The sequence below is a fragment of the Drosophila pseudoobscura genome, chromosome 2 (genome assembly GCF_009870125.1).
Source record: "Drosophila pseudoobscura strain MV-25-SWS-2005 chromosome 2, UCI_Dpse_MV25, whole genome shotgun sequence".
In the NCBI taxonomy this organism is placed as follows: Eukaryota; Metazoa; Arthropoda; class Insecta; order Diptera; family Drosophilidae; genus Drosophila; species Drosophila pseudoobscura.
In genome coordinates, this window is record NC_046679.1 from 14105153 (window position 1) to 14119091 (window position 13939).

Genomic DNA, 13939 nt, shown 5'->3' on the forward strand with positions numbered 1-13939 from the left:
TGTTTTAGCCAAAATACAATAAAAGCATGGTCTAAAAACTAGCCAATCTTGAAGAGAATTTACTCATCAACGGCCTAAAGTTATATGGGCAAAACTATGGGTTTTTCATTTTTTGTTTTGACCTATTTCGCTAAAACCTCTTTTTACGCAAAATGCAATAAAAGCAACTGCTTAGAATAAACCAGTCAATTATAAAATAGATTCACTAACCGGATAAAATTAAGTGGGCGTGGCTAAATGTTATATATAGCTAGTAATATTCCACGGAATATCAAAAACGAGGAATTTGTAAAATATATCTTGAATTCGTCAGTATATTTACGGTATATTTTTAACATGAGACGGTATATTTTTGTATATCTCAGAGGGTCCGACGGTATATTTTAACGATAAATCCACGGTCACACTGTCGGCCAACTTTGAGCGGTTCGTTTTATTTGTTTTTATCGCGAAAGGTGTAATGATTAAAAATAAGTGCAATATCTGAGAGTAAACAACAGTGATAAAACGTGAAATGTGTCAGCTGGCTACAGCAGCACCGCTTCCATAGAACTGTCAAGGTACGTCCCCAGAACGGAGCCCTGTGTGGGAGTCTCAAATTGGAATCGTCTTCTGTGGTCGTCCGTCTTTGCGTGCGTGTGTGTGTTCGTGTGAGTGTTCGTGACAATAAACTATGAAAATAAACGTAGAATGTTTACTATATACAATTTTGCACCGCCTTCTATTGAACCTAACCAAATAGGGCGAAAGTTATATGGCGTCGAATGCTTTATAACTGATAATTTTGGTGACGAGCGTTTTTAGGTTATTTCTCGCTCTCCGCGCAGATTCCTTTTACAGGAAAAATCAATAAAGTCCAATTGGGACAATGCATGAAACGGTGCTAGCGTGTGTGTGTGTAGTGTGTGTGTGAGGGGGATGGATGGCGATTTTATACTCCTTTATCAGCATTATCTCTTACTTTTCTGCCTTTTTTATTGTTGCAACAGCAGCAAAGTGATTGTGGGGCACGCCTAATTGATAAGTATTTTGGTCATTTCCCCACCCTCCTCCATTTCCTCTCTCTATCTCTCAAAACATACTATAATCAATCATTTGCCTACATTTCGCACCGTACTTATTTATGTATGTGTCTCTACCTCTGTGTTGCAAGAGTAGCCGAGCCAGTAACTATTAAGATGTTTAGTATGGAACCACGGTCGATTGTTATAGGGTATAGCATACAGATTTCGAGTGGTAAAATATGATCTCATTATCTGATCAAAATATGATCTAAAACGGATTACTATATCGTATGTCTGTCATAAAAACGATGTAGTTTTTGTGGAAAATGAAACATTTTTTATTGTTACTGCAGACAATCTTCCAATCTTACTATATAAGTGATATTTGCATGTATTGTACAATATTTTCGAGTGTATCGTATTAGTATATCCATCTGCTAGGGCATCAACATCTTCGACCTGTAAATCCATCATTCCTTTGCCTGTTGTTTCCGTTTCTCTCTTGAACATGCTACAACAGCACCACATACCAGAGAAACAATAAAACACAATACGAGAGTACCATACCATACAGTTCCATATGATAGGCAATGGTATTTAGTTTCCCTTTTACTTTTCCACAATTTACATAATCATCATCGTCAGTGGCAGCAGTAGCAGCAGTAGCAGCAGCAACAGCTCCAACAGAAGCAGCGCTAGTGCCGCAAAGACATCATCATCGTCCACTAACAACCAACAATAAAAACAAAAGCGGAGTGGCGTCGTTCATTAAACTAACGCACACACACACACACATGCGGCAAAAACCAACAGATGGATGGACAGACGGACGGACAGATAGTTTTATTATTTATGTTCCCTGTTTGCCTGTTTAATTTGCCGTCGGTTCCATAGCCATCGCCAATCCATGGCAGTCAAATCCATTCCGTCCTCCCGTACATCTCTTCGTGGTTGCTTTCTTTTGATAATTCTTTGCCATTTGAGAGATATTCGGTATGCAAAATGTGTGCCAAACCAAATGATGTACAGTGGGATCATTAAGGCAACTTTGGTGACTAAATTGAAGATTACATTTTACTCTTTTTAAAACATTCTATTCCAATAAGTTAGCTGTCATCTGTATTGCGATGAAAGCAATTCCTTGCATCAATATGCCGTATCATGCACACGCAATGTATGTTGTTTTGGCGCTTTACAGCATACGCTTGTAATAAGAACATTGTTTATTCGAGCAACCCCATAGAAAAAACTATCTGCCAAGAAAGTATTGTCGTAGGAATGGTTATAAATAGCCCCGTAATTCGATTCAAGACTTAAGAGCCACCTAATCAGCCCACTTTTAATGAAAATATTTCATAAATTAAATACGTTTATTGATAACATTTCAATTACTCCCATATTCCCCATTCACTTATTGTGTATGGCTTATCGAGTAATTCCCTTAGCGTATCTACATATATTTCAGAGCTCTGGGGAGCCCACTAAATGACAATTTTGTATCCCCTTGGGGCACTGGGCAGTGCACTCCACTGTGCGGCGGTGGATTCCTTTTTCGTAATGGCTTTTGGCTGTGCCTCTGCCTGTGGCCTGCGGTTAATGACTCGACGAGGGAGGGCTAGGGGGCCCGGAGTTGGGAAGTGTCTAGCGGCTAGACAAGTGACGCATATTTTAGCATTCTTTGTGGCGGTACTTGGGTGCCAGCGCACAGCATACCCATCCCATACCCATCTATCACGTACACACAAACTCGTATGCAAAGGCGGATCCATATATAAATACAAACTATATGCGGATTCCTCCCTTACTTTGGCCAATTGTTGGACTGTTGATTCATCGACAGAGCTCTGGCTAGTGGCTGATATCTGGGACTGTAACTAAATGATAAATCATATTCTTGGGAGAGCCCACACCTTATCGACGATAAGGTATACTTAGGGGGCGATATCAACTGGGTTTGAAGGCCTAGGCGAACAATCGAGTCGATTGGCCCGCGGCTTGGACAGTCCAACATTCCGTTTCCACTTCCATTCCGATGCATTTCCTCTCTGTCGCAATATTACACAAGCGATTGGCGGATTTGCATTCGAGTTGTGGTTGCTTTTCCAACCTCTTTCGTTCGTCGGGCAATTAAATTTTGATTAATTTGCCAATTGGAGCTTGAAACAAGACTTGTTGACGAGATAACTGGTACACACGCAGTACACGACTATTCCACGGGTCATTCCCCAAATCATACACTGACTTCTAAGAGTATATGTACCTACACGTATATGAATGTATTCCATCTTTTAAGTGTGTGTGTGTATGCTCAATTTTACGGCACATGCGCCGCTGCAAATAGTACAAAATAAGAGGAAAATGCAGAAGCTCCAAATTGCATTTCGCGCATTATTCAAACGGTAGCCTCAAATGAGAAATGAGAAACACATATCGGAGTACGAGTATGTGTAGCATCTACAGAAGAGTAGCATCCACTCCACTCCACTCCACACTCCTCTGTTGCTGGAACACCTGAAGACGCATCTGTATCTTTTTCATGCACTGGAAATTCCGCAAAGACGACGACGACGACGACGCCGTGTGCCGCTAACTTTCTAAAAGATGCAGCCACCAGCAACAGCAGCAGCAGTTAATCATGATAATGATTTAGCTGATTATTGTTGTTGCCAGTGGATATACATAGTAGTCGCACAATAGCTGAAAACTGCATTCATTTCATCATTTCATGCTGCAGACCAATAAAGGAGACACTTTTGGGGCCAGAAAAGAATTGGAGTTCTCGTGAAAGTTGATGCGGAACCTTATAGAACAGACAGGAATATAGAAGATAGATAGATAGTTGGAGAAAGGGGAACTAGCTTTCTTCAGTCTGGGGAAATTGTATTTCGATTCCCTCCAATTTGAAAACAAATGAAAAGCTTTTGAATAAGAGTTGATTGAAGAGGACAAGTGGGAATCGAGGGATAAAAACTGCCTTTCCTTATCTTAATCTTTATCTTTATTTACTAGATGAAAACGATTTCAAAGATATATAAATATAGGAATAGGAAATGACACCTGTGATATAATGAAGAATCTAGAACTAAATAGGGATGAAATATATCTGTGTCTCATAGGTTTCAAATACATCCCATGTGATGGCCCTGAAGCTTTTTACTCTTTTAAAAATTCAGTATGTTACAAATTGGAAAGCATAGTGAGCAGGTGCAAAATATAGCACTACGAACGACTATCCTCTTCGTTTGTTTTTTGACTTATTTCGCTATAATCTTTTTTAAGCAAATAATTAAGAAGATGCCAGTTAGTTAAAAAATTTATTCATCAATCGTATAAAACTATATGGGCATGGCATGGCTAAATTTCCCCTCTAGCTAATAATATTCGACGGAACATCAAAATTGAGGAATATGTATAATGGAACTTGAGTTCATCAGTATATTTATGGTATATTTATAGTCTATTTTTCTAATGTTAACCCAGCACTAGTCCAGCACTTATCCAATACTAGTTCTTATCCAACACTAATGTTTATCCAACACTAATGTAGATTTAAATGTGGTTTCGACATATTAGAGCCCTGCATGAGTGGACAGTTTTCAAGCCAAGGCTCTAATACACATATTCCCCCAAATGTCAGTACAGAATACTTGCGTTCAGTGACTTTTAAAAGTGTAATTTGTTCTTATATTGTTGGGTATTCTCTTCTGCTGCATTCGCTTGTGCTTCTCGAGTCGAGCATCAATTCGCGTGCCGTCATCGTCACAGAAACATAACCGAATCGTATTTCAGTAAGAAATCAATAAATCATGTTAAGAATTTGCAGAAATGGGGTCTGAATAAAACGCCGATCCAAGAATATAAAATTCGATGTGTTGTGCCATAAAGAATTCATGTTTGATTCCGCGATTGTCTTCCCACAGAATGTTGTGGGTCATTCAGGTCTGAGCCCGGCCTACACCTGATATGGCGGGGGCGTCAGCGCGTCTCCATTTCAGCTTCGCTCTGGGGAATATTCTATGATAGCCGTCAAGTGATGACGCGAACAAAAGGCGTTAGCATTAGCCCACGTCTTGGTCCGGCCACTCGCCACTAAATTTAAAAGTCTCGTTTTCCGCCTCTCACTTGCTTCCCTTTCCACTACTTGCAGGCCATGGAGCATTGACTTGAGGCACAGTCAGAGCAAGAGCCAGACCACAGCACAGCACAAACAGAGATCTTCCCCGAGAGGCTGCTCCGCTCCGCCGTCATGTTGGAGCCAACGCTCACGCCCGAGCTGGACGAGGATGTGGATGGCACGAGCCTGGTGACGGCGGCCATTGCTGGCCTAAGCATAGACGATGTGCCAGAACGCAAGCCGCACTTCCTGGACTACGATGCAGTGCCGCCACCCGACTACGAGGATGAGTTCGGGGCTGCCGGCGAGCAGCTGAAGATGGACAAGAAGTACGAGCGGGATGGGGAGATCAGCGACTACGAGCTGGCCGCCAGCGGATACACCAAGAAGGAGTTCACGCAGGACGACAACACCCTCAATTTCACACAGAATGGCGTCGGGGCAGTGGGTGTCGTGGGAAAGAAGCCGGGGGCGAAGCACTTCCTGGACGAGAATCCCATTCCGCCCGACTATATGCTGGCCCAGGAGCTGCGCGAGATGCGGGAGCACCGTAGTCTGGACAGGAACTTTGAGCGGAAGTCCGCCCAGCAGCAGCAGCTAGAGGAGCTGCCACAGCGGAACGGTGGCTCGCCGGCCAGCTCGGGTCGGGCCTCGCGCAGCAAGGAGCCCTCCTATACGCTGTCGCGCTTCCTCGACGGCGACAATCCCATGCCGCCGCGTCTGCCCAAAGGAGCCGCCTGGACCACAAGCTTCGACGAGCGCTATGGAACGGCAGCAGCGGCAGCGGTGGATGCCACACTGGGCTCAAAAGTGGAGTGTGTGTACTCGTTGCTCTCGATGCTGGGCTCCAACGATCCCCTGGAGATGGCCAAGAAGTTCCTGGAGCTCTCGGGTAATGCCCAGAGCTGTGCCACGCTACGGCGCTCCGGCTGCATGCCGCTCCTCGTCCAGATGATGCATGCCCCCGACAACGAGCCGGAGGTGAGGAAGTGCGCCAGCCAGGCCCTGCACAATGTGGTGCACACGCACCCGGACGAGAAGTCCGGCCGGAGGGAGGCCAAGGTGTTGCGCCTGCTCGACCAGATCCTCGACTACTGCTCCTTTCTGAAGACCCTGCTCCAGAGCGGCGGCGAGGCTATAGCCGACGACTCGGACAGGCATCCGCTGGCCGCGATCTCCTCCCTGATGAAGATCAGCTTCGACGAGGACCATCGCCATGCCATGTGCGCCTTGGGGGCCCTGCATGCCATCCCGAATCTGGTGCACCTGGACCATGCCGTCCATGGGCCCAAGCCCGAGGATCAGTGCTGCAATTCGCTGCGTCGCTACGCCCTGATGGCCCTCACCAATCTCACCTTCGGGGATGAGAACAACAAGGCTCTGCTCTGTGGCCAGAAGCAGTTCATGGAGGCCCTGGTGGCCCAGCTGGACTCTGCGCCCGACGACCTCCTCCAGGTGACGGCCAGTGTGCTGCGCAATCTCTCCTGGCGGGCGGACAGCAACATGAAGGCGGTGCTCAACGAGATTGGCACGGTGACGGCCCTGGCCCTGGCGGCCATGCGCAACAAGAGCGAGAACACCCTGAAGGCCATACTCTCGGCACTCTGGAACCTCTCCGCCCACTGCAGCACCAACAAGGCGGAGTTCTGTGCCGTGGACGGCGCCCTGGCCTTCCTGGTGGGAATGCTCAGCTACGAGGGACCCAGCAAGACCCTCAAGATCATCGAAAATGCGGGCGGCATTCTCCGGAACGTCTCCAGCCACATTGCCGTCTGCGAGCCGTACCGGCAGGTGCTGCGCCAGCACAACTGTCTGGCCATTCTCCTGCAGCAGCTCAAGTCGGAGAGCCTGACGGTCGTCAGCAACTCCTGCGGCACTCTGTGGAATCTGTCGGCCCGCTGCCCGGAGGACCAGAAATTCCTGTGGGACAATGGGGCCGTGCCGATGCTGCGCTCTCTCATCCACTCGAAGCATGCCATGATCTCGGAGGGCAGCTCGTCGGCCCTCAAGAACCTGCTGAACTTTCGTCCGGCCGTGCAGAATCAGCATCAGCTCGATCCCATTGCCCGCTCCATGGGACTGAAGGCGCTGCCCACGCTGGAGGCACGCAAGGCCAAGGCACTGCAACAGGAGCTGGGCGAGCGACACTCGGAGACGTGCGACAACCTGGACACCGGCGGGAAGCGAGCCTCCAGTTCGTCGCGTCGGCACCCGGCAGTGCCACGGCTCACCCGATCCACGATGCTCACGAAGAGCGAGAGCCGGGACTCAGTATACTCGGCCAAATCGGACTCTGCCTACGAGCATCTGATGCGCTCAGCCTCTGCCTCGGATGCCCAGCGCAAGGGGCAGCCGAAGATAACCGACTTCGAGATGGAAATGGAGCAGGATGCAGAGGCCACCGAGGAGCAGCCCATCGACTACTCGGCCAAGTACAGCGAGAACGCCACCAAGACACATGTCACATCGACATATCAGGAGACGGACCTCGACCAGCCCACAGACTTTAGTCTGCGCTACGCCGAGAACCAACTGGAAGCCGACCTCCTGGACATATCAGCAAAGACCACGGCAACGAAGACGCCAGCGACTCCGGAGGGAAAACCCGAGGGACAGGAGATACTGCTCATCCTGGACGATAGTGTCAAGTGCTATCAGACCGAGGACACGCCGTACGTGATCTCCAATGCAGCCTCTGTCACGGATCTGCGGCTGGCGGCCAAGACTGAAGTCGAATCGGAGGTAAAGCCGGAAGCCAAGGCTCCCGCTGCCTCTACCTCTGCCTCTGCTTCTGCCTCTGCCGCCCCCAAGAAACTCTCAAAGCTGTCGCAGTGCAGCGGTTCCGGTTCGTATACGCCGGAGAAGCCCATCAACTACTGCGAGGAGGGCACGCCGGGCTACTTTAGTCGCTACGATTCCCTCAGCAGTCTGGATGAATCGGGAATCAAGGCCATGCAGGTGGCAGCTGCCCCACTCGGAGCAGAGGCCAAAGCCCAGCCTGTGAAGCAGCTGCTGGCCGAGGAGGAGCGGCAGCAAGTGGAGGAGGAGGAGCAGGAGGTTCTGGTGAAGTCCTCCTCTGCCCTGGAAACCCCACTGATGTTCTCGCGTCGCAGCTCCATGGACTCGCTCGTGCACGATCCCGACGTGGATGTGGCCAATTGCGATGACAAGAGTTCGGTGGTCAGTGAATTCAGTCGCCTGGCAAGCGGCGTAATCTCCCCATCCGAGCTGCCGGACTCTCCCACACAGAGCATGCCGCAGTCGCCCCGGCGCAACAGTGTGAACCGACAGTCGCCGGGTCCAGTGGCGGCCAGCATGCGTCCCCTGCGCAGCGTCTTTGAGGACGATCTGAGCAGCTTCAATGTGGAGCACACCCCGGCCCAGTTCTCGACGGCCACCAGCTTGAGCAGTCTCAGCATCGTGGACGATGAAAAGGAAGCGGCACAGGAGGTGGTGCACTACAACGAGGACGATCTGCTGCTGGCCAACTGCATCAACATGGGAATGCAGCGGAAGCCCACGGCCCCGGAGGTGGAGACGGAGGAAACCACCCGAAGCTACTGCACCGAAGACACGCCCGCCCTGCTCTCGAAGGTGGGCAGCCACACCAATCTCTCGGCCATCTCTGTGAACTCCTGCAACGAGCTAAAGGACCCCGATCCGCCCTCCTCTGCCGACGGAGTCTCCTCGAACACCTCCGACTGTGGCGGGGCAGCAGGGCAGCATCTGCTGCAGCAGTGTATTCGCGATGGCATGCAGAAGCAGCAGCCGACACCCGACGATCCCATTGCCATGCTGCGGCGTGGAGGAGGCAGCCTGCTCCCCGGCTATCTGCCCTCCAGCGATGAGATGAGCAAATACCTGGTGGAGGACAGCCCCTGCAACTTTTCGGTGGTCTCTGGCCTGTCCAATCTCACTGTCGGCTCCAGTCTGGTGGGTCCAGCGGTGCAGCTGAAGGAAACAACTGTGGGGTATGTATTCGTATTTATGGACTTTGTGGCTCAATGTAATTCCTGCTTCTCTGTAGTCCGAGCATGGAGCCCAAAGCTCCTGCAGAGCAATCTTCATCCCGGCCACCGCACTGGCAAGACGATTCCCTGAGTTCCCTTTCCATTGACTCGGAGGACGACACCAACTTGTTGAGTCAGGTAAAAGGCTTTGATTCGATCCCTTCCGCTTTTGACGGCAACTGATTTCCACTCTCTTTGTTCCGTAGGCTATTGCCGCTGGTTGCAATAGACCCAAATCGAATCTTGGCTTCAGCTCAAACGGAAAGCGCTCCAGTTCGTTGAGCTCCTCGCAGCCCATGGCCATTAATGCGGCCACTTCGGCGTGCTCTCTGAACTCTGCGATGACGGTGCGCAAGAACCAGCAGGAGTCGTACAGCTCGGTGGACTCCAGCGACTCGAACGACAATCAGTCCAAGTCGCTGTTTGAGCTGTGCATCCTCAAGGGCATGTACAAGTCGAAGCAGTCCCAGCAGCAGACGCAGTCGGTGCAGCCGCCTCCCCTGCCTGTGACATTGAATTCCAAACAGTTCGATTCGCTGCCCGTACAGCTGCCATCCTCCGGTGGCCAGCACCAGCACCAGCAGCAGCAGCAAATGACAAAGCGACAGCGCAGCAGCCACCATCATCACAGCCACAGCCACAGCCATCATCATCATCATCGCGAGAGGGAGCGCGAGAGGAAGGACGAGAAACTGCTGCAGGAGTGCATCAATACGGGCATCTCCAAGAAGATCAACGCCGTGCCAAAAAACGTCCTGGCTACGTCTGCAGCTGCATTGGAACCGTGTCACCCAATGGCAGCTACTACATCAGCAAGTGCCCCCAGCACAGCAGCAGCTCCAGACGTAGAGCAGAAAGCGCACGCCACCAGCAGCAACAGCAACAGCAGCAACAGTATCCCCAGCCCGAACAGCCTGTCCCAGAGCAGTCATATCGCCGCCACCGGCACAGGCATCGACACAACAAAAAGCCCAGCTCCAGCTCCAGGTCGAGAGAACGCGACCGCGAACGGGAACGCTCTCGAGACAGGTATTGGGTCTAAGCTGGAGTTGGACTCTGATCGATCCAGCGATGAGTCCAACCAATCCTTTATTATGGACACCGTGGTACGACTGGACAGTACTCCCCCCAGTGCCAGCTGCAGCTCGGGCTCGGCCAACGAGAAGCACAAGGATCCCGATCTGATGCTAAAATCCGTGGAGCGATTAACCCTGGAGTTTGTCACCTCCGCGGAGCAGCTAAGGAGCCACAGCCACAGCCACAGCAAGAATCACAACCACACGAATACCAATAGTCACAACACCTGGAACGAGAATACCTGTCCGAATGATGTGTCCTTTCCCAGTGTCAGCCAAACAGCACCCGTACTCCAGGCCTCGCTCAGCTTCGATGATGATGTGGATGTGGATGTGGACGATGAAGAGGCCACAGAGGCCAAGTCATTGGTCAACGAACTGGCAGAGATCACTCCCACCAACGAGGAGCAGCCATCGCAGCCGGCATCTCTGGACACGGAGACGGTAACGCATACCCTAATGAACGGAGGCCACTCGGGCAGCTCCTCGGGCGGCGGACTGAACTTTCAGCTGGGAGGCCAAGTGCAGAATGCCGGTGTGCAGCAGCGGAACCTGCTGTTCAATGGCACCAGCTCCTCCATGATGACTAACTCCACAATAATTGCTTTTGAGGCGCGTGCGGTGGCCGAGAATCTGCTGCAGAATCTACAGAATGGAGATGAGGACAACACCGAGCAGACGTTCAGCATCAACAGCCTGGATCTGGACAACGTGCGCCCGCCCTCAGGCATGGAATCGCTGAATAGCTGCTACCAGGATCACTCACAGCCCAGCTCGTTGCGCCTGCCGTTGCCCAGCAAATCGCCAAGATTTGCCCGAAAGGTTTTCCCCGCCAATCTGGTGGCCCGGCGGGCGCTCGGGCACCTCGCTGGCAGTGCGGAGAGCGTGAACTCCAGCTGCAATCTGTTGGACAACATCAAGCCGCCGTCGCTGATGGACGAGCTGCTCGACTCGATGATCAGCGTGGACAGCATCCAGTCGGAGGTGGCCGATGGCGAGCAGGACTGCAGCATGGCCACCACCATCTCGGTGTCGAACTACGAAACGGCCGCCTGCGACGATCAGTCTTTTACAGTGCTCCAGAGCTGCTACGACGAGGAGGATGGCGATGAAGACGCCACCATGAATGACTTTAGCTCGGCCGAGTCCACGCCCAAGCAGGGATCCACGCCATCACCCAATCGACGCTCGCTGACACCCAAACAGAAGCGACGGCTGGCCAAGGATCGCTTCAAGACCTACACCATTGCCAGCAAAAGCGAAGAGCTGGATGGTCTAGAGTTCAACGAAACGCTGCAGATTGAAATTGTGGAAACCACGGGCCAAGTGGCCACGCCATCGACACCACGCGCCAATGGCCGGAGGAGAGGCAGTGCTGAGCGCTACAAGACCCAACTGATTGAGTGTCCCCGGGCGCTCATCCAGGGGCAGGCCATGGGAGACGATTGTCCCAGCGAACAGCTGTCCTCCATTCGCGCCATGATGCAGCAGTTCACCTACATCACGGACATCAACATTGGACAGGCCCAGGAGGTGGCGGAGGAGCACCCGGAGGATCACCCCGAATGCGATCAGAACTCGGAGACAGAGTCGTGTCATGGCCTGGAGCCAGAGTTGCCGCCTCCTCCGCCAGTGCTGGATATAAAATCACCCATTGCAGCCCAACCCCCCATCCTGGAGCCTGCCACAGCCGTGAAGGTGGTGAGGGGACGCAAGAAACCCGCCTACGTGTCGCCCTACAGCATGCAGAGTCAGCGGAACAGCAGCAGTGCCGCCAATCACAAAAAGAAGACCCTCTCCCCAACCATTGCCAAGCGGAATGTGCTGCCACCCAAAAAGAAGGCCACGCCGCCGCCAGACGGCGGCTCCACTCCAGCAGCAGCACCAGCTCCGGCCCGCCTGGAACGCCAGGGAACCTTTGTAAAAGATGAGCCCACAAATATTAATGTCCAGGTGCCCGTCGTAGAGGCCAAGCCGGCCAACACCAGTCCCAGCCATCGTGTATCCAAGCTTCCCACAAAGAAGGCCACAGGCGGCGAGAGTCCAAAGGCAGTTGCCGGATCTCCGAAGCGCACTGTCACAGCTCCTTTTGCCCGACGGGGTCCGCCACAGCGGGCCAATACCAACCTCCGTCTGGCCGGAACGAAGTCAGCTGGAACCTCGCGGGTGGCCCCCATCCGCGTGTCCACCACAACTCCGCCCTCCCGCAGCAATTCCAATCTGAACGGAAGCAGTGCAGCCGCTGCAGCGGCGGCCAAAATTAACCAAGCACAAAGTCGCATTGCCAACATCTGGAAGCGCGTGGACGAGGCCAAAACGAAGCAATCGTCCAATCTGAGGACACAGCAAACGAAATCTTCCAACACGCTTAACGGAGCTGGAGCCGGAGGGCCCAAACCCAAGACCACGCTGCTGCGCAGCTCCACCTTTGATAACACGCCCAATCCAGCAGGAGGCAGCGTCAAGTCCAAGCTACCCGTAGTGGGTGCACGGAAATAGGTCCCCAAAGGAAGGTTTTTAAATATTTTTTATCGCATTTTTAGAACGGAAAACGCACAAGCAGAAGCAGCGGTAGAGTCAGGGGAAAAATCAAAGAGTTTATAGGCTAGAAGGCATATACATATACATATACATACGATATCCACTATAAAGTACTATATATACATTTTTCCTTCCACTTAATACACCTATATATATATACATATATATATATATATGTACTTGTATCTAGCGAATAATGAATTTGTAAGCAACCAGTCTAGCATAGCGATAGCGCAAACTCCTAGTTACTCGAAATAATCCAAAATCACAGTCAGAGCCACCCTGTAGAGGGACTCGTGTGTAGCCAAATGTACTAGATATCAGGCCTTTCAAATGTGTACAACTCCCCTATATACAATATATATACTAACGCATATGTAATTGCTATATATTCGGTAGACATTGTTGTTCAGAGAGAGGTTTAATTCGATTTAGTTTTTACTTTTAGTTAGAAGAGAGCTCCGCCCCCAAGGACCGGATCGTATGCACAACTCAGAAATATCGCAACTTCGTGGCAGAGCCCATGGGCAACAAGTCTGTGACAGAATTGGCTGTAGTTGTAGAAACGCTGGGCGGACGCTTTACTGAGGCTTGATTCAATCAAACGTGCGCAGTGCTCGGGAAGTTCTTGATTTTGAAGAAGATGAGGAGCTGTTCAAGGACTGTATGTTAGGCTTAACATCCAGTCCTTGAACAGCTCCTTTTCCTTATGTTCACAACCGACCTGGTTTTAAATAAGGATAAGGAGATAAGGTTCTTCAAAACCAAGAACTTCCCGAGCACGGTGCGCGCCTGATTGAATCTAGTCTCAGTCAAGCGTCCGCCCAGCGTTTCTCCAACTTCAGCCAATTTTGTAACAGATTTATTGCCCATGGGGTCTGCCACAAAATTGCGATATTTTTGAGTTGTGCATACGATCCGCACCCACCCGTGGAGCTCTTTTTATTATGCAAAAACCAAATATCTTTGAGGAAAACAAGAAAAACCATTTTGTAGTCACTGCTTTTTAAGTATTCTTTTTAATAGCATATGGCATTATTAAGTATGAATCGAAGCAGCTTTTGTATTAACTATTTTGTTATTTTCGATTCAAGGCGATTAACAATTTGAATATTAATTAAACGAAATGCTTTTCAGCAACACACAAAACGAAAACTTGCATGAGTGTATGAAATCTATAAGCATTGTATTTGT

At 50.6% G+C, this 13939-nt stretch overlaps 1 protein-coding gene across 4 annotated transcripts; it reads left to right on the top strand.

Moving 5' to 3' along the window:
* The first annotated feature begins 400 nt into the window (after positions 1–400).
* Apc (APC-like) lies at positions 401–13894 on the top strand. 4 transcript variants are annotated; one of them, XM_015181859.2, is made up of 4 exons: positions 401–650; positions 5152–9089; positions 9146–9266; positions 9335–13894. In XM_015181859.2, exons 2-4 carry the CDS (start codon positions 5251–5253, stop codon positions 12701–12703), a joined length of 7329 nt encoding a protein of 2442 aa, XP_015037345.2. In that variant the 5' UTR covers positions 401–650; positions 5152–5250; the 3' UTR covers positions 12704–13894. The 4 variants fall into 4 exon arrangements, with proteins under 4 accessions (XP_015037345.2, XP_015037346.2, XP_015037344.2 ...); XM_015181860.2 differs by having other exon boundaries at positions 401–560; XM_015181858.2 differs by lacking the exon at positions 401–650 and adding an exon at positions 4618–4636.
* Positions 13895–13939: the final 45 nt, after the last annotated feature.

Bases quoted from the DNA above. Each gene is read 5' to 3' on its own strand.
- Apc (XM_015181859.2), top strand. From the start codon at position 5,251: ATGTTGGAGCCAACGCTCACGCCCGAGCTGGACGAGGATGTGGATGGC. The intron at 9,090-9,145 runs GTATGTATTCGT...GCTTCTCTGTAG, and splicing joins CTGAAGGAAACAACTGTGGG to TCCGAGCATGGAGCCCAAAG. The intron at 9,267-9,334 runs GTAAAAGGCTTT...TTTGTTCCGTAG, and splicing joins ACACCAACTTGTTGAGTCAG to GCTATTGCCGCTGGTTGCAA.